The following is a 24,415-nucleotide window of genomic DNA, read 5'->3' as shown; positions in this document are numbered from 1 at the left end:
ATTTTATATTGTATGCTGTCCTGAGATATTTAATGACTCAACAAATCCAAAGCAATTGTTCTGCAACTGTTATTCTCTCAATATAAACATTGTCTTACATCACTGGCATCAGTAGCCAGCAAAATCACTTTCCAATATTATTTTTGTACTTAGAAGGCCTGTAATACATTTTGTTGATTATATATCTATATAATTTTGTTCCATAATTGGTTATGTCATTCCCAGATATCCATTGTTCAATATATTCTGCTTTATTCTGTCACAGACTGTTGCTGGCAATACCAGCATTCATTGTCCATCACAAACCAGATGTAAACCAGCTGAACTTCCTACCCCACCCTCCCCACACTCACCCCACCTTCATTAGATTCCAGTCTGCACCATACTCCAGGATATCCACTGATCCAAATATACACCACCCTAACAACTCATAGAGTCACAGAGTTGCCCATCACAGAAACAGACCCTTCAATCCAACTCATCCATGCCAAACAGACATCCTAAATCAATCTAGTCCCATTTGCCAGTAATTGGCCCATATCTCTCTAAACCCTTCTTATTCTTGTATCCATCCAGATGATTTTTAAATGTTGTAATTGTACCATCCTTCACTATTTCCTCTGGCAACTCATTCCATGCACACATCATCCTCTGTGTGAAAAAAGTTTTCCCATAGGTCCCTTTTATATCTTTCCTTTCTCATCTTAAACCTATGCTCTCTAGATGTGGACACACCACCCCGGAGAAAAGATCCTGTCTATTTAAATTATCCATGCCCCTCATAATTTTATAAACCTCTCTAAGGTCACCTCTCAGCCTCTGACGCTCCAGGGAAAACAGCCCGACCTTATTCAGCCTCTCCCCATAGCTCAAACCGTCCAACCCTGGCGACATCCTTGTAAGTCTTTTCTGAACCCTTTCAAGTTTCACAATATCCTTACTCTAGTAGAGACATCAGAGTTGAATGCAGTATTCCAAAAGTGGCCTAAAAACTCTATTATATTAGAACCTTGACCTTACTTCCATATATCCATTGTTCAACATATTAGATTACCTACAGTGTGGAAACAGGCCCTTCGGCCCAAACAGTCCATACCAACCCTCTGAGGAATTACCCACCCAGACCCATTTCCCTCTGACTAATGCACCTAGCACTATGGGCAATTTGGTATGGCCAATTCACCTAACCTGCACATCTTTGGACTGTAGGAGGAAACCGGAGCACACGGAGGAAACCCACGCAGAGACAGGGAGAATGTGCAAACTCCCCACAGACAGTTGCCCAAGGCTGGAATCAAACCTGGGACCTTGGTACTGTGAAGCTAACCACTGAGCCATCCCAAAACCATCTGAACACACACCAGCCTCCCCAACCCCATTATGTTCCAAACTGTAACTTATTCCTCTCTCTCACGCATCTAGTATATGTTTTGAGAAGGGTTTAGACACAGTTCTTAGGACTAAGGGATCGAAGGGGATCAGGAGAAACAGGGAACCGATCTGGATGATCAGCTATGCTCAGATTGAATGGCTGATCAAAGGGCCGAATAGCCTACTCCTGCTCTTATTTTCTATTGCCAGTCGTGTAATGTATAAAGCCTGAGCTGCATAGTTTTGTTATGCTTTCACCAGTGTCTGAGCTCTGACTCTGCTGCACGATCTCTCTGCCAAACACTCAGTAATTAATCCACCCAGTGTATATATGTGATGCAAAAATATCATTTAGCTGACACTAAGCAAAAAGCTGTAATTCAATCTTCCAGCTAACATTTGTGAACCATTCAGGCATTGCATTAGGACTGTCTGTTTAGATTTCAGACTTGTAATGAGCTGCTGATTATCTCCTATATAAATTCCTATCCTGTGTATAGCGCAGATCATATTTTAACTGTGTCTCTTGCAGAAACACTACACTCTTCCTCAGTTACAAATCGAAATCGATAGAAATAACGTCACTGATCACATATCCTGACTCATTCCTGAACTCTGAGCCAATCACTAATGTCTCAATAGTTGCACTCTCTGCCATCTGTCCTCTCTCTCATGCATTCTCCAAATCCTCATATATAACCAGGTCCAAGTTTCAAAGATATTAATAATGACACAGGGGAAAATAATCATTTCAGACTGTTTCTACTCCCCCCTAGAGTCTGAGTAAACAATTTCCATTTGCAATAGGGGTGTCCTAACCATGCAGCAATTGAACTCTTCCTAACCTCGGGTTGCTGACTGACATGAATAAGACTTTATAGCATTAGAGGTTAAAGCCACTGGAACTTAATTTTATAGTAGTAGGAGATTTAGAGTTGTGATGGAAAGGATGGTGAAGCATCATCTCTGAACTAAGTTGGCTCACTTTGGTCCATGGATATAATTTTCATCCTCCCCCAGGTCACACAGCAGCCTCCAAACCTGCATAAAATAAGCCCCAATAGACAACAAACAGTCCTTTACCAGCTTCACTGCAAGCTGCCATCCGGATCACAGCATGTTGTCAGCAAGACTCCTAGTGGACTGAAAATGACACAGAAAACAGTGGGGAGTCCTAGACCTCCCACCCAGATGCAACAGTCAAGAAAGCACAACAGGGTCCCCTCTTCCTCAGGAGGCTCAGGAAATTCAGCATGTCCATAAGGACCCTCACTAACTTCTACAGATGCACCATAAATAGCTTTCTATCCAGGTGCATAATGGCTGGTATGGCAACTCCTCTGCCCACAGAAAGTTATGTGCACAGCCCACGCCATCACAGAATCCAACCTCCTCATCCCTGGACACCATTTACATGGCTCACTGCCACAGAAAGGCTGCCAACATCACCAAAGACCCCTCCCACCCCGATAATGCTCTCCTGCAACCTCTTCTGACAGGCAGAAGATACAGAAGCTTGAACACACACATTCAGGAACAGCTTCCTCTCTGCTATTATTAGGCTAATGAATGGTCTCTCTAACTCCAAACGATGTTGAACCAAAAATAGAATTTACAGGAAAAGCTCAGCAGGTCTGGCAGGATGTGAAGAGAAATCAGAGTTAACGTTTTGGGTCCAGTAACCCTTCCTCAGGATCAAAAAATGTCGATATCTTGCTTTGCACACCTCCTATGCAGCCATAACCTTGTATGCCTCACTGTCTCAGCACTGTATGATCAATATGTCCTTGTTTGCTAGGATCTGACTGTGCTGCTCACAAAACAAAACTTTTCACTGCACATCGGTTCATGGGACTACAATAAACTAAGTCAAATCGAATCAAATCTCTTGCATGCTGCTTCGTTGTGGTCTGGACAATCCATCACAGCAATATATTGGTTACAATTGTGCAAAAAAGGTGAGCAGGCAATTACCAAAGTTAAAGCACATACTAATGCTGCACGGGACATAAATATTTCGGCAGGTCGTATTATGTAAAAATTGCCGATATAACAAAAACTGAGTTTTAAAAATAATTTATTGTCTGTAAAATGCTTTGGGATGTCCTGAGGATCTGCAAACACTTTGTCCGTACGAGTCATTTAATACTAAAGGGAACACAATGTTTTGTCATTCACATTAAAATTACACCAAATTAATGCTAACAGGGCAGCACGGTGGCACAGTGGCTAGCACTGCTGCCTCACAGCGCCAGAGACCCCGGTTCAATTCCAGACACAGGCAACTCTCTGTGCGCAGTTTGCACACTCTCCCTGCGTCTGCATCGGTTTCCTCCCACAGTCCAAAATACAATGTGCAGGTTAGGTGAATTGGCTATGCTAAATTGCCCGTAGTGTTAGATTTAGGGGAATGGGTTTGGAGGGTTGGTGTGGACTTGTTGGGCTGAAGGGCCTGTTTCCAACTGTAAATGATCTAATCTTAAAATAGCATTAAATATTGTGCCTGGTGCTAGATTTATGATGATGACTCTGTTCAGGTCACAACATTATGAAGTATTAGTGTCAAACCTTCATTCTTTTTTACCATTATTTCCCATCTCATTTCTAATTGCCCTTGTTAAAGATGATGCTGAGCTGCAGTCGGCTGTAGTTTTTGTGAGTAGGATGACCCACAATGTTTTTAGGGAACTCCAGGATTTTGACCCAGCAACACTGAAGGAATGGCAATATATTTCCAAGTCAAGATGGTGAGTGGCTTAAAGGAGAACTTGTGGGTGATAGTGTTCACATACATCTGCTGCCCTTGTCCTTTTAGGTGGAAGTGGTTGTGGGTGTGGAAAGTGAGACTAGAATTAGGGGTAACTGTCATTTAAAACAAAAGGTCATGGGTTTTTGGAGTTGTCTTCCTCAAAAGAGATTAGAATGGATTCTCTATGCTAAACTTTCCCACAATGTCCAGGGATGTGCAGGCTGGGTGGGTTAGCTAGAAAAGACACGTTACTCATTTGTCTGACCAGGTTAACAGCCTCAATCAGGGAACTCATATTCTATGAAGGCCACCTGGCTGACCTTGTCACAATCACTACATCCCTCCTCCACACTCTGAGGACATAGGTCACTTATAGAGTCATAGAGATGTACAGCATGGAACCAGATCCTTCAGTCCAACTTGTCCATGCCAACCAGATATCCCAACCCATTTTAGTCCCACCTGCCAGCATCCGGCCTATATCCCTCCAAACCCTTCCTATTCATATACCCATCCAGATGCCTTTTAAATGTTGCAATTGTACCAGCCTCCACCACTTCCTCTGACAGATCATTCCATACACCCTCTGCGAGAAAAAGTTGCCCCTTGGGTCTCTTTTATATCTTTCCCCTCTCACCCTAAACCTATGTCCTCTAGTTCTGGACTCCCCCACTCCAGGGAAAAGATTTGGTCTATTTATCCTATCCATGCCCCTCATGGTTTTATAAGCCTCTATTGGATCACCCCTCAGCCTCCAATGTTCCAAAGAAAACAGCCCCAGCCTGTTCAGCCTCTCCCGATAGCTCAAATCCTCCAACCCTCTTTTTGTATCTCCTCTTGGAGGCATAAGGAGGGGGGACGGTGGTGGATTGGGTGGAATGCTCTTTGAAGAGTTGATGTAGACTCAGTGGGCTGAATGGCCTGCTTCCAAACTGTGGGGATTCAAAGATTCCAGAAAAAGGCGGTGGAAGCAGTCTCCAAGACTACTTGAATCTAGTTGAACGAGTGATGAATGAGTATCTGCAATACAGATATGAGGTCAAAATCGGATCCGCCATGAATGTACTAAGTGACGGACTAACCTTGAGGGGTGGAATGGCCTACTCCTGCTCTTACTTCATGTGTTTAAATGAGGCACCGCAAAAAATATTTACAACATTTGTCATCATTTGTGGAGAGATCAAGGAGGCACAATTTTCATTCGCTTGAATTTAGAATCTCGACATGTGGAAGCAGACCCATTCAGCTCATTGTGTTCACACCAACTCCCTGAACAGCATCCCACCCCGACTCACCCCACTAACCCTGTAACCCTACATATTCCATGGCTAACCCACCCAGCCTACACATCCCTGAACACTATGGGGCAATTTAGCATGGCCAATCCACCCTAACCTGCACATCTTTGTACCATGGGAGGAAACTGGAGAACTTGGAGGAAACCCACGCAGACACGGGGATAGTGTGCAAACACCACATAGACAGTCACCCGAGGCTGGCATCGAACCTAGGGTGTAGGCACTGTGAGGCAGCAGTGCCAACCACTGAGGCACTGTGCTGCTGAGTTGAAAAGGCAGAGGACTGTTCTCATTCAAACACATTGAATTCTTAAAGGATTTGACAGAATATGAGCTGCCTGGCTGTTTACCCTGGTGTGAAATCCTAAATTACCATCTCTGAATAAGGAATCAGCCACTCAGAACTGAATGAGATGGGGAGGCTGAGGGGTGACCTTATACAGGTTTATAAAATCATGAGGGGCGGGAATTGGGTGAATAGATAAAGAGCTGAAAATGTGTTGCTGGTTAAAGCACAGCAGGTTAGGCAGCATCCAAGGAATAGGAAATTCGACGTTTCGGGCATAAGCCCTTCATCAGGAATGAGGAGAGTGTGCCAAGCAGGCTAAGATAAAAGGTAGGGAGGAGGGACTTGGGGGAGGGGCGATGGAGATGTGATAGGTGGAAGGAGGTCAAGGTGAGGGTGATAGGCCGGAGTGGGGTGGGGGCGGAGAGGTCAGGAAGAAGATTGCAGGTTAGGAGGGTGGTGCTGAGTTGAGGGAACCGACTGAGACAAGGTGGGGGGAGGGGAAATGAGGAGACTGGAGAAATCTGAGTTCATTCCTTGTGGTTGGAGGGTTCCCAGGCAGAAGATGAGGCGCTCCTCCTCCAGCCGTCGTGTTGTTATGTTCTGCCGGTGGAGGAGTCCAAGGACCTGCATGTCCTCGGTGGAGTGGGAGGGAGAGTTAAAGTGTTGAGCCACGGGGTGGTTGGGTTGGTTGGTCCGGGCGTCCCAGAGGTGTTCTCTGAAGCGTTCCGCAAGTAAGCGGCCCGTCTCCCCAATATAGAGGAGGCCACATCTGGTGCAGCGGATGCAATAGATGATGTGTGTGGAGGTACAGGTGAACTTGTGGCGGATATGGAAGGATCCCTTGGGGCCTTGGAGGGAAGTGAGGGAGGAGGTGTGGGCGCAAGTTTTACATTTCCTGCGGTTGCAGGGGAAGGTGCCGGGAGTGGAGGTTGGGTTGGTGGGGGGTGTGGACCTGACGAGGGAGTCACGGAGGGAGTGGTCTTTGCTGAACGCTGATAGGTGAGGGGAGGGAAATACATCCCTGGTGGTGGGGTCCGTTAACACACGGCGAGATATTGATAAGTTCAACACGCGGTACACATGTGGAATGAAGTGCCAGAGGAAGTGGTAGATGCAGGTACAGTTACAACATTTAAAAGACATTCAGACAGTTACATGAATAGGAAAGGGTTTAGGGGGATAAGGGCCAAACGCAGGCAGGTGGGACTAGTTTAGTTTGGGAAACCTGATCATCATGGACAAGTTGGACCATAGAGCCTGTTGCCATGCTATAGATTTCTAGAGTCAGAGCATGATGAATCTTTGGAACTTTTGATTTTTGAATGATTCTGAAGCAATGAATGCTTTCCGTACAAAGGTCAATAAATTATTGGATTCTCTGAGAATTAAGGGATTGTGAGGATAGTGCAGGGATGTAGATTTAAGATAGATGAATGGCCATGATCTTCTTAAATAGTAAGGCTTTTTGATGGGCCAAATGGCCTCCTTCCACTGCTATTTCTTATATTTTTACACTCTGGGTTAGGATTTACTGTGGCTGGATGGATACACCAGCCACTGGAGCACTGTGCTATACAGAGGTTACCACCCCAATTCCTAATTATTGCTGATAGTTGGTTATCAGTAGGGAAAGCATGGGTGAGGACAGTATGGTCCCATTTATCTAGGTAAGGCAACACCAGGCAGGGCTCTTCCTCCTCACTACTATCCTCACTATCACACACAGGCTGTGCTCTCAGCTTGAACAGGAAAAGACAGTTCAGGATTGGTGGCTAGAGCCTATCCAAGGCTCAGGGAAATGGAGTCCAGGAGGAGTCACTGCCATTGAGAGGTAAAGGCAGAAACTGTGGGCCCAGAGTAATCTGAGTCCAGGATAAAATTGGTAGCACTCAATACTTTCTTTAAGGAGCATCAGTGAAAGATAAGGCAGCTGGCAGCAGGAAATAAGCTAAAGAAACTTCCAAGGTTCAATTATTAGTGGAGTTGATAACATCAATTCATTTGGCCAGAGAACCAGGCTCTGTGGAATGCTCCTCCTGAAATATGTGGCAAGTCAGGAACACTTTCCCGTTATCCATGCTGAGGACATGTTCGGGAAGTGTGTTCAGGTTCACTTCCTGGTTTGTCACATGGAGTGTCTGGAGATGCAAATGGTCTCACTGTGGAGCATGCTTGAGGTTGAGAACACCATGGACATCACGTTTCGTGAGCTGGTCACGACAGTAAAGTTTGCACAGACAGCGAAGAGCTGGGCGGTACGACACCTCAGTGGTTAGCACTGCTGCCTCACAGCACCAGGGATCCAGGTTCGATTCCAGCCTCAGGCAACTGGCTGTGTGAAATTTGCACATTCTCCCCATGTCTGCGTGGGTTTCCTCCCACAATCCAAAGATGTGCAAGTTAGGGTGAATTGGCCATGCTAAATTGCCCATAGTCATATAGATGTACAGCATGGAAACAGACCTTTCAGTTCAACTCATCCATGCCGACCAGATATCCCAAGCCAATCTAGTCCCACCTGGCCCATATCCCTCCAAACCCTTCCTACTTATATACTCATTCAGATGCCTGTCAAAGGTTGCAACTGTACCAGCCTCCACCACTTCCTCTGGCAGCTCATTCCATACACATATCACCCTCTGTGTGAAAAAGTTGCCCCTTACATCTCTTTTGTATCTTTTCCCTCTCACCCTAAACCTATGCCCTCTAATTCTGGACTCTCCACTCCAGGGAAAAGACTTTGTCTACTTATCCTATCCATGCCCCTCATGATTTTATAAATCTCTATAAGGTCACCCCTCAGCCTCCGACACTCCAGGGAAAACAGCCCCAGCCTATACAACCTCTGCCTATAGCTCAAATCCTCCAACCCTGGCAACATCCTTGTAAATCTTTTCTGAACCCTTTCAGGTTTCACATCTTTCCAACAGGAAGGAGACCAGAATTGAAAATAATATGGCCCGTATTGGTATCATCAACATAGGCAGGAAGTGAGATGAGATCCTGCGAAGCGAGTTCAGAGAGCTAGGTAGGAAGTTTGAAAAGCAGAACATCAAAGGTTGTAGTCTCGGGATTACTTCCTGTCCCATGTGCCAGTTGGGCTGGGAAAAGGAAGATAGTAGTTAAATACGTGGCTAAGAATCTGGTGTAAGAGGGAGGGTTTCAGGTATCTGGATCATCGGGATGTCTTCCAGGGTAGATGGGACCTGTACAAGAGGGACAGTGCAGCTAAACTGAGTGGTACCAAAATCCTGGTGGTTTGCTAACGTTAATCAGGAGGATTTAAACTGGTGTGGCAGGGATTGTCGAAACCAGAACAGTAACTCATAGAATCATAGAATCCCTACAGTGTAGAAGCAGGCCGCTCAGCCCATCAGGTCCACACCAACCCTCCGAAAAGCATCCCACCCAGACCCACTCTCATACTCTAACCCTGTAACCCTGCATTTCCTGTGGCCAATCCATCCTACCCTGCACATATTTGGACTGTGGGAGGAAACCAGAGCACCCGGAGAAAACTCACACAGACATGGGGAGAATGTGCAAACTCCACACAGACAGTCGCCCAAAGCTGGAAGTCAGCAAGTGAGATAACTAAGGAGAAGTTAGAAATGAACTCTAAGTGGAAAAACAGACAGGGGAGAGGTTACTGAGCAATGGCAGTCTGAGATCTACTTGTTTCAAAGCAAGGAATATGATATGGTGAGGCAGATGAACTTAGAGCTTGGAGTAATACATATAACTATGAAATTGTTGCTACTGGAGACTTGGTTCAGAGAGGGCCAAGACTGGCAGCTTAATATTGTGGGAATTAGATATTTCAGGCGAGTTAGAGGGATGTAAAATAGTTGGGAAAGATGTATTACTGATGGGGGAGAATATCACAGCTGTACTGAGGGAGGACACCTTGGAGGGTTCATCTAGCGAGGCCTAATGGGTAGAGTTCAGGGATTGGAAGGGTGCAATCACTTTGATGGGATTATGCCACAGACCTCCCAATAGCCAGTGGGTGATAGAGGAACAGAAATATGGGGCAGATTATGGAAAAATGTGAAAACAACAGGGTTGTTTTGTGGGCGATTTTAACTTTCCCCATATTGTCTGGGACTCCCTTAGCACTGGTGGGGGGAGCGCGGGTGGTTGCTAGGTGCATCTAGGACGGTTTTCTTTGAAACAAAATGTAAACAGTCCAGCTAGGGAAGAGGCCACAGTAGACCTGGTATTGGGAAATGAGGCCCACCTTGTCATTAAAGTTTCAGTGGAGGAGCATTTCCAGAACAGTAACCATAATTCTGAAAGGTTTCAGTTACTTATGGCTAAGGATAAGAATAGAGATGTACAGCACGGAAACAGTCCCTTCAGTCCAACTCGTCCATGCCGACCAGATATCCCAACCCAATCCTTGAGTAAAAGTATTAAACTGGGAAAAGCTAACCACCACAATATGTGACAGGAACTGGGAAAGATAGATTTGAGGCAGTTTGAGAGCAAATCCACATCTGGGAGGTGAGAATCTTTCAAAGGCTAATTATTTAGAGTTCGGGACCTGCATGTTCCTGTGAAAATGATAGAAAAGGATAGCAAGATTCGGGATTCTTAGCTGCCAAAAGAAATTGAGGGCTTAGTCAAAATGGAAAAGGAGACATGTGTAAGGTTTCAGAAACTGAAGACAGGCAGAACCTTTGAAGAATGCAAAGATAGCAGGAAAGAACTCCAACAAGGAATTAGGAGGGGTAAAAGAGGGCATGTAAAGTCATTGGTAAACAGGATTAAGGAAAGTCCCAAGGCACTTTATATGTATATGTTGAGCAAGTCCACTCATGGAAAAAGGAGGAAATTTATGCGTGGAGCCAGGGGAAGTGGGTTACATCCTTAACAGATACTTTGCAATGAAATTTATAAAGGAGAAGGACCTGGTGAATGATGAGTCTTGAGAGGTGTATATTGATATTCTAGGACATCAATATAAAAAAGGAGGTATTGTTGGGTGATTTGAAAAGTATTAAGGCTAGCAAGCCCCCAGGACCTGATGGAATCAATCCCAGAATGCTGAGGGAGGTAGGTGAAGAAATTGCTGGGATCTTGTATGAAATCTTTGCGCCCTCTTTAGTCACAGGACAGTTCCCAGAGGACTGGAGAATAGTCAATGTTGTTCCTTTGATTATGAAGGGAAACAAGGAAATTACAGGCCAGTGCGCCTCATGTCAGTGGGAGGGAAAATACTGGAGAAGATTCTTAGGGAAAGGATTTACTCACATTTAGAAAAATATGGACTTATTAGCAAGAGGCAGCATGGCTTTGTGTGGAGTAGGACATGTCTCACAAATTTGATTGAGCTTTTTTGAGGAAGTGACAAAGATGATTAATGAGGGCAGGATGGTGGATTTGAGTCAAGATTAGAATGGTGCTGGAAAAGCATAGCGGGTCAGGTAACATCCAAGGAGCAGGAAAATCGACATTTCGGGCAAAAGCCCTTCATCAGATCATTCCTGATAAAGAGCTTTTGCCCGAAGTGTCGATTTTTCTGCTCCTCGGAAGCTGACTGACCCATTGTGCTTTTCCAACAGCACTCTCATCTTGACTCTGGTCTCCAGTATCTGCAGTCCTCACTTTCGCAAGGGTGGTCAATTTGTCTACGTGGACTTGAGCAAAGGTCCCTCATGAAAGACTGGTACAAAAAGTAAGGTCACATGGTAAGATGGATACAGAACTGGACTGGTCAGAAAAAATGGAGAGTAGCAGTCGAAGGGTGTTTTTCTAACTGGAAATCTGTGACCAGTGGTGTTCCACAGGGATCAGTGCTGGGACCTGTTGTTTGTAATACATATAAACAATTTGGAGGAGAACGTAGGTGATTAGTAAGTTTGTGGACAATACAAAAATTAGGGGAGCTGCTGATAGTGATGGAGGAATGCCAGAAGATACAGTGGGATATAGATAGGCTGGAATCTTGGGTGGAGAAATGGCTGCTGGAACTTAATCTGGACAAAAGCAAGGTGATACATTTTGGAAGATATAATGCAGAAGGGAAGTATGAAGTAAATGGTAGAACCCTTAGTAATGTTACATGCAGAGGGATCTAGGTAGACAGGTCTACAGTTCCTTGAAAGTGGCCACGCAAGGGGGTAATGTGTTCAAGAAGGTGTATGGCACACTTGCTTTCATCGGTTGGTGCATGGAGTATAAAAGTTTGCAGAAATACAGACTTTTAGTTTGGCCACATTTGCAATACTGTGCACAGTTCCTCGTTGCCATACTGCCAGCAGGAGGTGAAGCGTTTGGAAAGGGTACAGAAGCATTTTATCAGGATGTTACCTCAGTTGGAAGGTATTAGCTTTAAGGAGAGATTGGACAAACTTGGTTTGTTTTCACTTGACCGTCAAAGAATGAGGGATGACCTAGTAGAAGTTTACAAAATTGAGAGGCATGGATAAAATGGATAGTTGGAGTCTCAACTCCTCTTTCCTATTTGTATCCCCTCCCTCCTCTTAACATCTGATACTCTTGCCCATCAGAAATCTATCAAACTCACCCTTGAATAAACTTTAGGACTCAGCCTCCACCAGCTTCTGAGTTTAATCTCACAAGATGTCACGAAAGCCTTTGAATAAAAGCCACACTTCATTGTTTTACAATCTTTGGGATGCAGTGCCTAACCACATATTGAGGAATGTAAATTATCAATCCTGAAAGATGCAATTTCTTCCTTTTCTATCTCTCTCCGACTATCCCCTACCTTTCCATGATGAAGGACATCAATATTATATATAATGCTGATGAAAGGAATCACAGTTGAATGGAATAGATCTAAGCAACTCATGCAAGATCACAATATGAAGAACTTACAAATAAAAGTAGAGCCTATTAAGATTGAATTACAATCTTTCAAACCACAGGCATTTATCCTGCCAAAATCTCAGACCGTATCCCTGAATCTCTCCCAGTACTTCAACGCTCAATCAGATTCTGCCCGCACTCACTGTGTCATGTTCAATCAACATTGAGCTGGCATTCTAACCCCACCCTCTGATTCCTCTTTCATTAAACCCCACTGCTCCAACCTCTGGCACATTGCATATTTCCCATGGGACCCCATCCTCACTGCCATTGATAGCCACATCTATCCATCCATCACCGTCAGACAAGACCTTCCAAGTTGTTGCTCCTGAACTCATCAACTGCAACTCACCCCCAATGTTGTTGCATCCATCCCAATTCGCATTAAGTCCCTTTGCAGAACTCGCCCTTGTCTGTTTTTGGATGTGTTGAATTCAAAATCTTTTCCCTCAGCTACAAATCTATCCACAAGACCATAAAAAAAACAAGGATTGGCCATTCAGCCCATTGAGCCTGTTCCTCCCTTCAACATGATCATGGCTGATCCGACATTCCTAATGTCCATTTGGCTGCCAATTTCCTGTAATCCTTTATTCCCCGATTGGTGAAGAATCTATCCAGCCTTACACAAGGACCCTGCCCCCACAGCTCTCTCTGGGGAAAGGAGTTTCAAAGACTCACAATCCTCTCCTTCCCATGTTAATCCTAAACTGGCTCTTTTTTCCTAGGACTGGCCCTTTGTTTCCCTCTGGTACTATACTTTCTCATGAGGGGAAATGCCCTTTCAGTATTTACCCCATCAAGCACCTTAAGAATCCTGTATGTTTCAATGAGATCACCTCTCATTCCTCTAAACTTCACTGAGTTCCAGTATGTTTAGCTTTGGCTCATAAGACAATACAAGGGATCATCTGAGTGAACCTCCTCTGAACTGCCTCCAATGAAATGATATCTTTCCTTAAATCCACATGTCCTTGCACCCTCCCTCACAAATTTAATTCATCCCAGCTCCTGCATTATTCCAAAAGTCTTGCATTGAATATTCCCTTTAGTTTGCCATCAGTCACTCAGAGGAGGATTATGGTTACAAAGCATTTCATGATCTCAGCTTCCTAAATTACTTGGCAAGGCAATGTTTTGAAGCAATATGGTTATAATGTACGAAACATGACAGCCTATTTATACACAGCAAGTTCCCACAAACAGCAGTCACTAACGACCAGAAAATCTGTTTTTGTGCTATTGATTGAGAGAAGAAGGTTGGTCAGGACCCCAGAGAGAGTTTTCCAGCTGTTTTTTTTTCAGAAAAGTGATTGGGGGTTTACTATCTTATTCAAAAGACAGTACGGTTGACAGTCCAGTTCTTCCTGAGTACCTCTTAGGAGCGCCAACTTGGTTTTGTACTGGAGTGGGACTTGAAGCCACACATTCAGACTCACAGCAAAACTTTCAACTATCTCGGCCCCACACTAGAACATACTTGTCATTAGATCCATAGGCTCTGTTCCATCTCACCTCTCCTTCAAAATGTTTTTGTTTAATTGACCCATAGAATGTGGTGTCACTAGCTGGGCCAGCATTTATCGCCCATCCCTAGTTGCCCCTTGAGAAGATGGGGGCGACCTGCCTTCTTGAATGGCTGCAGTCTGTGTGCTGTGGGTTGACCCATAATGCTCTTTGACAGGGAATTCCAGGATTTTGACCCAGTGACACTGAAGGAACGGCAATATATTTCCAAGTTGAAGCTTTTCACTGTATTTTACTGTCTTGCTCATTGTGGAGTACCAGTGACAACAAGTCATTCATTCAAGTCAGGATAGTGAGGGGCTTGGAGGGGAACTTACAGGGGATGACATTCCCATGTATCTGCTTGAGCTGAAAATGTATTGCTGGAAAAGCGCAGCAGGTCAGGCAGCATCCAAGAAACGGGAGATTCAACGTTTCGGGCATAAGCCCTTCTTCAGGAAGGGCTTATGCCCGAAACGTCGAATCTCCTGTTCCTTGGATGCTGCCTGACCTGCTGCGCTTTTCCAGCAACACATCTTCAGCTCTGATCTCCAGCATCTGCAGTCCTCACTTTCTCCATGTACCTGCTGCCCTTGTCCTTCTAGATAGATGTGATCGTGGATTTGGAAGGTGCTCGCTAAGGAGCATTGATGAATTTCTGCAGCGTATCTTGCAGATGGTACACACAGTTGCTAGTGACCATTGGAGGTCGAGGGAGTGAATGTTTACAGATGTGATGCCAATCAAACTTCCTGATAATCTTTTGTATCTCCAATCTTTCCATCGGATTTTCAGCTGTCTGAGCCGATGAGTTGTGAAATTCACGCCCTAACCTGGACCTCTCTACCTTCCTCTGAAAACCTGACTCTTCAACTGAGTGTTTGATATCCAGTCAAATGCAGCTTTAGTGGCTCAGTGTCAGAATTCATTCCATAACTCCCTTGTAAAATGTTTTTTTTGGGGGGTTGACTTCTTGCTACATTAAAGGAATCAGTTGAATGAATGAAAGTAGTTGTTATTGTCTGCTCAACCCAAGTCGACGCTAATTAATACCATCATGAAAGTTTCACCAGAATGACGCTTTGCTTGTCAAAATTCAAAGTCAGAAAGAACCAGCAGGAGATGACTGACTTTCTTTACTTTCAGGTGGTTCAGTTGTGATTTGTGCGTGTTTGAAACAATCTGTGACGTCTGCAATGCACAGACACATCTGCTGATTCTTCCAAATAAACCATTCCGTCCGTAACCTTTCTACAAAACATTATCAGGTCATCACCAGATGGTGATGTGAGGCGATGCGCAAATGTTTCGATGTTCAACGGGCAGGAATGTTGGGCAGTTTGTACAGTCCCTGAAAAGCTCTGTTCTCTCTTCACGTCTTCATTTAACACATGTCACATGAATAAGAAAGTGATTGAACTCTGCCAGGAAACCAGCACCTGCTGTTTCTCAGCCCTGGGCTCAACACACCGTGCTACAACACTCCTCAAAAGACTTTTTAACAAACTTTTTAAATCCAAAACGAAGTCCAATGTGCTGTTTCACTGTGTTTCATGCAAATATAACCAGTGGGATTTTATTTTTAAATTTATTCATGGGTACGTGGTTGTTGCTATCTGCCAGTGTTTATTGCAGTTCCTTGTTTCCCTTGAGAAGGGGAACTGCCTTCTTAAATCACGTTAAAAATGACACAACACCAGGTTATAGTCCAACAGGTTTATTCGGAAGCACTTGCTTTCGGAGCACTGCCCCTTCATCAGGTGATTGACAGGATGAAGGAGCAGCGCTCTGAAAGCTAATGCTTCCAATTAAACCTGTTGGACTATAACCTGGTGTCGTGTGATTTTTAACTTCGTCCACCCCAGTCCAACACCGGCACCTCTACATCAATTCTTGAATCACTGCTGTCATGTGTTGTAGGTAGATCGTTAAAACAACAAAGACAAAGGACCCTGAGATATGTTGAATCACAAGGAATTTACAGCAGAGGAACGGGCCATTCGGTCCACCAGGTCCAGTGCAGGACCCAAATGAACATCCTACCATCCTGGTTCAGCAACCTTTAACAGCAAAGTACACAAAAACGCTTCCAGTCTCTAAACAGGCCATCTGTGCTGAGCAATGTTGGCAGAAAATAAAAACTGTTCCTTAATACTTTCTAAGGAATTTGAAGAGCAGGCAATTTCAAAGAGCAAAACATTTTGTTTTTACTGTATCCCTCAACCCATTCTTTCCCCAAAACCACAGCTGGTCAACTTTAAACAAATTTGCATGATTCAATAGAATTGCAGCCATGTCCCCAACAGTAACTTACTCTGAAGATCCAAAGGAGCTTGGAACTCTTCACTGACTCCTCCCTAAGACTACACTTTAAAAAGTGCTTCACTTTTCCTCACTGACCCTCGCTGGGAATGCTTGTAACTCCGGATGTTGGGGGAGAAGGAAAAGCACCTCAGCAATATTACTGACCACCATCTATCACCTTGCCAACACTCAACTATGTTTCTGAAGAATGACCAGTTATTTGAGGTAGAGCTGAAAATGTGTTGCTGGTTAAAGCACAGCAGGTCAGGCAGCATCCAAGGAACAGGAAATTCGACGTTTCGGGCCAGAGCAGCACAGTAGGTCAGGCAGCATCCACAGCACCTGCTGTGCTGCTCTGGCCCGAAACGTCGAATTTCCTGTTCCTTGGATGCTGCCTGACCTGCTGTGCTTTAACCAGCAACACATTTTCAGCTCTGATCTCCAGCATCTGCAGACCTCACTTTTTACTCAGTTATTTGAGGTACCAGAGGGAAGAAATGCATTTACGTAGTGCCTATGCCAAACTCAGGATATCCCAGTTAAGTACTTTTAAAGTGTGGTTAGTTCTAGGAAACACAATTTTACATGCAGCAAACTCCCACACACAGCATTGTGAGAATGATCTGATAATCTATTGATTGAGGGATACATATTGATCAGGACACTGATGGTAATTCCCTCGCCCTTCTTGAATATATTGGCTGTGGCACCTTTTACTGGCAGGCAACTTTAATATCTCATCAGAAAGATGGAACTTCTGACTGTATAGCACTCCCTCAGCACTTAGAGTCTTAGAGTCATAGAGATATACGGAAACAGACCCTTCGGTCCAACTCGTCCATACCGACCAGATATCCAACCCAATCTAGTCCCAACTGCCAGCACCCAACCCATATCCCTCCAAATCCTTCCTATTCATCTATATCCATCTAGATGCCTTTTAAATGTGGCAATTTACCAGCCTTCACCACTTCCTCTGGCAGCTCATTCTATACACGTACCACCCTCTGAGTGAAAAAGTTGCCCCTTAGGTTTTTTTTATATATTTACCCTCTCATCCTAAACCTATGCTTTCTAGTTGTGGACTCCCCAACCCCAGGTAAAAGACTTTGCCTATTTATCCTATTCATGCCCCTCATGGTTTTATAAACCTCTATAAGATCACCCCTCAGCCTCCAACGCTCCAGGGAAATCAGCCCCAGGCTATTCAGCCTCTCCCTATAACTCAAATCTCCAACCCTGGCAACATCCTTATAAATCTTTTCTTGTCGACTCTTTGAAGGGGTTTACTGATGCAATAAACCTAAACCACTTGAGGGTCAGTACCTTCAGCAGAAGGCACCTGTATAAATGATCTGAATTTAAATATTGGAAGCATGGTGAGTAAGTTTGCAGATGACACCAAAATAGGTGGTGTAGTGGACAACGAACAAATTATCATGGAGTAAACTTAAAATTGGGAAAATCTAATTGTGAAATCAGAAAGCAATTCCCTGCATGAACATCAGTGGAAATTTCAACCCTCTGCACTAAAAAGTTTAAACAAATTGGGGGCCAGTTGAAGTTGAGAGTGAGTAATTCTTGCTGGCTGGTGGTACAAGGAATAGGGAGCAAAGCCAGGTGAATGGAGTTGAGGGAGAGATTGTCTTGGACCTAATTTGGGCTGAATGGCCTCTTTACTGTTTCTAGGTGCTTAAGAATGCAAATGGTCTGGAGATGACCCAACTGCTTTCCTTACAACCTGTTTTCTGGGAAACCAGGTCTTGTTTCTCACCTACAACACAATCCAGACAGCCCTGAGTCTGCCATGGAACACAAAAGCTCTTCATATTGAACTGCTGGTCATTGTGATTTTCTGTTAAATTCTTTCAGCAGCTAAGGGTCAGGATGTCATGCCTGTCTGCTCAGTCCAGTTTCACACTTGGCAAAAGGTGACAGGTCGCCAATAGAGATTGCACACTCACCGCTTGGAGTCTGTCCCACACTGTTGAGCAGATGGAATGAATGGGGAAATGTTTCACTGTAACACACACTGTGCAATTAATACTTTACTGGCAAAAGGGAGGTTGATTGTAGGCTTTCTGAAAATTGAACACAGGGTGGACTGACAGCTTTCTCTCTCTCTCTCTCTCTCTCTCTCTCCCTTTCTGTTTTGGAACACGTTCACTGGGCACTGTCATCAGTCTCTTTCTCGATTGTTGGAGTGGAATAGATGGAGGAATTGAGCCTTTGGTGGAGATAGAAATGTCAGTCCCACAAAAGATTTAAAGAACACTTGTGCTGATGGAAACAAATTCTACCAAACATATCTCTCCCCTCCCCACTTTGGTTTTACTGTGGGTTTGTGGGTAGAAAAAAGGATTTATTCATGTTGAATACCATGTGCAGAAACATATCTCCATCCTGTTCTGGTCTCCCTGCAATAGGAAAGCTGTTCAATTTGAAAGGGTGCAGAAAAGATTTACAAGGATATCAACAGGGTTGGAGGGTTTGAGCTATAGGGAGAGGCTGAATAGGCTGGGGCTGTTTTCCCTGGAGCATCGGAGGCTGAGAGGTGACCAGATAGAGGTTCGTAAAATCATGAGGGGCATGGATAGGGTAAGTAGATAAGGTCTGTTTCCCAGGGTAGGGGAATCCAAAACTAGAGGGCATAGTTTTAAGTGGAAGGGGTAAGATTTAAAAGAGATCTGAGGGGCAATTTTGCACACTGAGGGGGGGTCCGTGTGTGGAATGAACTGCCAGAGGAAGTGGTGGAGGCTGGTACAGTTACAGCATTTAAAAATCATCTAGATGGGTATATGAATAGGAAGGGTTTAGAGGGATTTGGGTCAAATGCTGGCAAATGGGACTAGATTAATTTAGGATATCTGGTCAGCATGGATGCATTGGACTACAGGGTCAGTTCACCTGCTACGACTCTTTGACTCTTATGTGTCCCTGGATCAAAGTTCTAATCTGGTCGGCATGGACGGGTTGGACCAAAGGGTCTGTTTCCATGCTGTACATCTCTGTGACTCTATAAATCCCTCCCCAATGGCATTGGGGGTCCATATGAGGACTGCAGTGGTTCAAGAAGGCAGCTCACCATCACCTTCTCAAGGGGCAACTAAGGACAGGCAATAAACACTGGCCCAGTTAGCAACACCTATGTCCCTTGCATTAATTTTTGAAAAAAAATTCTGAGGGGTCTATTTTGGGCAGATTCAACACTGTGTGTTTACAAAACAAAAATCCATTCTTTTCTGGAAAATTATGCCCTATAATTGTATAAATTACCATGTCTTGCTTTTCTCTCTCTCTCTCTCTCTCTCTCTGTCCATTAAAATGTCAGGGGATAGTTTAGACAAAGGAGATTCCAAACAAACGGAGGGATAGAGAGGAATAGAGACAGAGGGAGAAGGAGTTATGGTCGGGAGGGGAAAGCAAAGGGGGAAAAGAGAAAGACAGAGAAAAGAAACAGGAAAAGCGAGAGAGGAGGGAAAAGAATTGAAAAGAAAGGAATACAGAGAGAAAAGCAAGGAGGCAAAGCAAGAATCGTTTGAGTGCAGTCACTTACCACCAGAGGCTAATGATGTTGGCAGGACACAGTAGGAACAAGAAAAGAGCGAGTTGTACCCGGGACAGCGACTCCATGCTCCGGCAGTCGGTCGCCCACCCTTCCCGGGCGAGCTGCCGGCGTCCACTCGGCCCTGCGCGGGATGCTAGCCGTGCAGTGGATCAGCTGGCGGTGAGCTGGCTTCTGTGGGGCTCCCGGGGCGAGCGGAGCTGGACTTTACTGATGGGATCTCGGAGTGGATCTGCCAGCAATTTCTCTTCGGAGGGAGAGGTGGGGAGGGTGTGGGTGGGGGAGGGAGGGGAGGGAGGGGGGGAGGAGGAGGAGGAGGGGGTAAGTTTCAGTGAGTTAGAGCCGAGCAGTGAGAGAGAGAAGCTGTAGTCCCGGATCCAGGCACAGAGAGAGGGAGGGAGACTGGGGAGAGAGACAGACTGGGGAGTGAGGAATGGAGCACCACTCCCCTCACAACACCCTCACCTGGATCCCCCAAGGGCTCATATTCTGACCCAGTCAGTCCTCCAAGGCTCTGTGCGGATTCCAAATTATCTCAATCACCCCGGGGTAGGGAGCCTTTCACCCTGCAGCCAGTCTCTTCTCTGCAGCCCCTTCCCCTTCCCCAATAACCCCTACCCTCTCCTCTGCCCCTTCTCCCTTCCCCCTTCCCACAATAACCTCTTCCCTACAGCCCCTTCCTCCTCACCCCAATAACCCCTTCCCACTCCCCTACAGTACCTTCCCCGGAATAACCCCCCTTCCCCCTCCTCTACAGCCCCTTCCCGCTTCCCCCAATAACCCTCTCCCCCTCTCCCCCTCTCCCCCTCTCCCTCCTCTTCCTGCTTGGGGATTCTGTACCCCCGAAGGATTAATGATCGGAGCGAGATGCCCCCCTCTCAATCTGAGAGGAGTCCATCACAGGATTGGGAGAGAAAGATTGGGGGGCGGGAGGGGGGTCAAGATGTCCGAGGGGTGTTGAGTATTCCTCGCAAAATGTGTCTCTCTGTCTGTCCTCTGTCCCTCTCTCTCTCTCTGCCTGTGTCTGTCTCTCTCTGTCTCCCTGTCTGTCACTCTCCCCGCCCCTCTCTGATTTTCTCTCTCTCTCTGTCCCTGTCTTTCTCCCTCTCTCTCTCCCCCCCCCCTTCTGTCTCCCCCTCTCTCTATAATCTCTCACACTCCCTCTCCCTCTCTCCGTCTCTCACTCCCTCTCTCTGTCTCTCTCTAAGGGAAGTCCATACTGAGGGTGAAATTGATAATGTCCTCTGTCAGTTTCTCTGCTCCCGGTCAGCAACCGCTCCTCTCTCTGTCCCACTCCTTTCTCTCTCTCTGCTTCTCCTCTCTCTGTCCCACTCCTCTCTCTCTCTCTCTGTCCCACTCCTTTCTCTCTCTCTGCTTCTCCTCTCGCTGTCCCACTCCTTTCTCTCTCTCTGTCCCACTCCTTTCTCTCTCTGCTTCTCCTCTCTCTGTCCCACTCCCCTCTCTCTCTCTGTCCCACTCCTTTCTCTCTCTCTGCTTCTCCTCTCTCTCACCCCCACTCTCCTCTCTCTCTCTATCCCTCTCCCGTGTGTGTGTCCCGCTTCTCTCTCTCTCTCCCTCTGTCCCTCTCCTCTCTCTCTGTCCCACTCCTTTCTCTCTCTATCTCTCTGTCTCCCGCTCCTCTCTCTCACTCTCTCTCTCTCTCTCTCTGCCCTCTCTCTTTTGGGGAAGTTGTCAGTGAAGGGACAATTACTCTCTTCTCCCACACATTCGCTCAACTTACGCCCTTCGCTGACGTCTCTCAACGATAAAAAAAAACTATTTGTGTGTCAGTCAGGGAAGCGGCTTTAACACTTGCGGGGAACTGGGTGTGTGCCAGGGTCGCTGGCTATTGTATTTACTGTCAGCACTGAGGGAATGGAGAGGCAGACATCAGAGAGCGAGAGAGAGAGATAAAGGTCTCGGGTACTCACCTGGGAAACCCAATAGGTAGAGAGAGAGAGAGAGAGAGAGAAACCTGAAGGGAACAAAATTGAGAGGGCGGGTAAAATAAAACTTCAGAGACTTGAGAGAATGAGTGTGAGAAAGCTGGGCTGTGAGATTGAGTGAGGGGGTGGTGAGCCAAGTCTGTGAGGAAGGGAGTGTGAGACTAACAGAGGGAGACTGGGAGAGAGAGTGAGAGTGAAAGAGAGTGGGAGACTGAGGCTAACAGAGAGACTGTAGCGGAGGAAGAGCATGAATGAGTGAGAGAAAGTGAGAGGTGTGAGACTGACAGGAGAGACTGTAACGGGGAGAGACTGGGAGGGAGAGAGAGTGGGAGACTGACAGACTTTAATAGTGGGAGGCTCAGAGAGTGAGATGGTGAGGGAATTTGAATAAGAGTGCAACATTGACGGAGACAGAGAGGGCGAGGGATGAAGAGGAGAGAGACTGAGCGTCTGAAAAGTAAAGTTAGAGATTGAGAGAGAGAGAGGTTGAGAGACAGAAGGTCTTAGAGAATGAGATTGTGAAGCAGAATGTGCAAATGAGAGACTGACAGACGGTGAGACAGAGAGAAACAGAGAGGCTGACAGTGAGGGAGCGCCTGAGAGAAATTGAGAGCGTGATTGAGGTGGGGGTGGGGTTGGGGGGAGGAGGGGGTGGGAAGAAAGCCATTTTAAGACAACAATGAAGGGTATTCATAAATAACAAGAGAAGGATAAGAGAAACAGATTATTTACCTGAAAAAAAGTGTAAAATAGGAAAGAAACAAACAGTAAAGAGGAAGCAAGAAAAATAAATAACGAAATTGTTATGTGTCCTCAACCGTTCCTGTCTAACTTAGGGGGGAATGCCATTTTCTACAGAGAGCAGTGTGATATTGACAAGTTAAATTGTGATGCACTTAGAGTCATAGAGTCCCAGAGTCATAGAGATGTACAGCACGGAAACAGACCCTTCGGTCCAACTCGTTCACGCCAGCCAGATATCCCAACTCAATCTAGTCCCACCTGCCAGCACCTGGGCCACATCCTTCCAAACCCTTCCTATTCACATTCCCATTCAGATGCTTTCAAATGCTCTAAATGTACCAGCCTCCACCACTTCTTCTGGCAGCTCATTCCATACTGTGTGAAAAAGTTGCCCCTTAGGTCTCTTTTATATCTTTCCCCTCTCACCCTAAATCTATGCCTTCTCACTCTGGACTCCCCGACCCCAGGGAAAACACTTTGTCTACTTATCCTATACATGCCCCTCGTGATTTTATAAACCTCTATAAGGTCACACCTCAGCCTCCAAAGCTCCAGGGAAAACAGCCCCAGCCTGTTCAGCCTCTCCCTATAGCTCAAATCCTCCAACCCTGGCAACATTCTTGTAAATCTTTTCCGAACCCTTTCAAGTTTCACGACATCTTTCCGAATAGGTAAGTGGAGTTGAAATGCCCATCAGCTATGATTGAACTCGATGGGCCGAATGGCCTTACTTCCACTCCTATGTCTTATGGTCTTATGGAGACCAGAATTGCACGCAATATTCTAACAGTGGCCTAACCAATGTCCTGTACAGCCACAACATGACCTTCCAACTCCTGTACTCAATACTCTGACCAATAAAGGAAAGCATACCAAGCGCCTTCTTCACTATCCCACCTACCTGCGACTCCACTTTCAAGGAGCTATGAACCCGCACTCCAAGGTCTCTTTGTTCAGCAACACTCCCTAGGAGCTTACCATTAGGTGTATAAGTCTTGCTAAGATTTGCTTTCCCAAAATGCACACCTCGCATTTACCTAAATTAAACTCCATCTGCCACTCCTCAGCCCATTGGCCCATCTGGTACAGATCCCGTTTAATCTGAGGTAATCTTTTTCACTGTCCACTATACCTCCAATTTTGGTGTCATCTGCAAACTTACTAACTATACCTCTTATGCTCAAATCCAAATCATTTATGTAAATGACAAAAAGTAGAGGATCCAGCACCGATTCTTGTGTCTGAAAAACAACCCTCCACCACCACCCTCTGTCTTCTACCTTGGAGCCAGTTCTGTATCCAAATGGATAGTTCACCCTGTATTCGATGAGATCTAACCTTAGTAACCAGTCTCCCATGGGGAACCTTGTTGAACGCCTTAATGAAGTCTATATAGATCAGATCTATTGCTCTGCCCTCATAAAGCCTTTTTGTTACTTCTTCAAAAAACTCAATCAATTTTGTGAGACATGATTTTCCATGCACAAAGCCATGGGCTATCTTTATCATCCAATTTGTAAAGCCCATTCTAGGGCATACGGAATTTTGAAAGTTGACCATCAATGTATTAATTATCTCTGCAACCACATCTGTCATATAGATCATCAGGTCTCGGGTATTCATTCACCTATTGTCCTATTAATTTAAACACTCCTCGATATAATTTGATTGTGTAGAATTGAGGTTGGTGATGAAGAGTGAGATGAGAGTCAGAGGCTGAGGGGTGATCTTATAGAGGTTTATAAAATCATGAGGATAGGGTGAATAATCAGTGTCTTTTTCCCAGGGTTGGGGAGTCCAAAACTA

General features: G+C 45.4%; 1 protein-coding gene across 1 annotated transcript in view; it reads right to left on the bottom strand.

Moving 5' to 3' along the window:
• LOC132817723 (protein Wnt-6-like) overlaps positions 1-20,513 on the bottom strand; it is a 107,997-nt gene extending 87,484 nt beyond the window's left edge. Inside the window, exon 1 of the mRNA XM_060828263.1 lies at positions 19,911-20,513. Within this exon, the coding sequence (XP_060684246.1) occupies positions 19,911-19,987 (77 nt within the window). The 5' untranslated portion in view covers positions 19,988-20,513. The remainder of the gene's footprint in view (positions 1-19,910) is intronic.
• Positions 20,514-24,415: the final 3,902 nt, after the last annotated feature.

This window comes from Hemiscyllium ocellatum, chromosome 7, assembly GCF_020745735.1.
Source record: "Hemiscyllium ocellatum isolate sHemOce1 chromosome 7, sHemOce1.pat.X.cur, whole genome shotgun sequence".
Lineage (NCBI taxonomy): Eukaryota > Metazoa > Chordata > Chondrichthyes > Orectolobiformes > Hemiscylliidae > Hemiscyllium > Hemiscyllium ocellatum.
The sequence above is the reverse complement of the archived record's forward strand: the minus strand, read 5'-3'. Positions and strand labels throughout refer to the sequence as shown.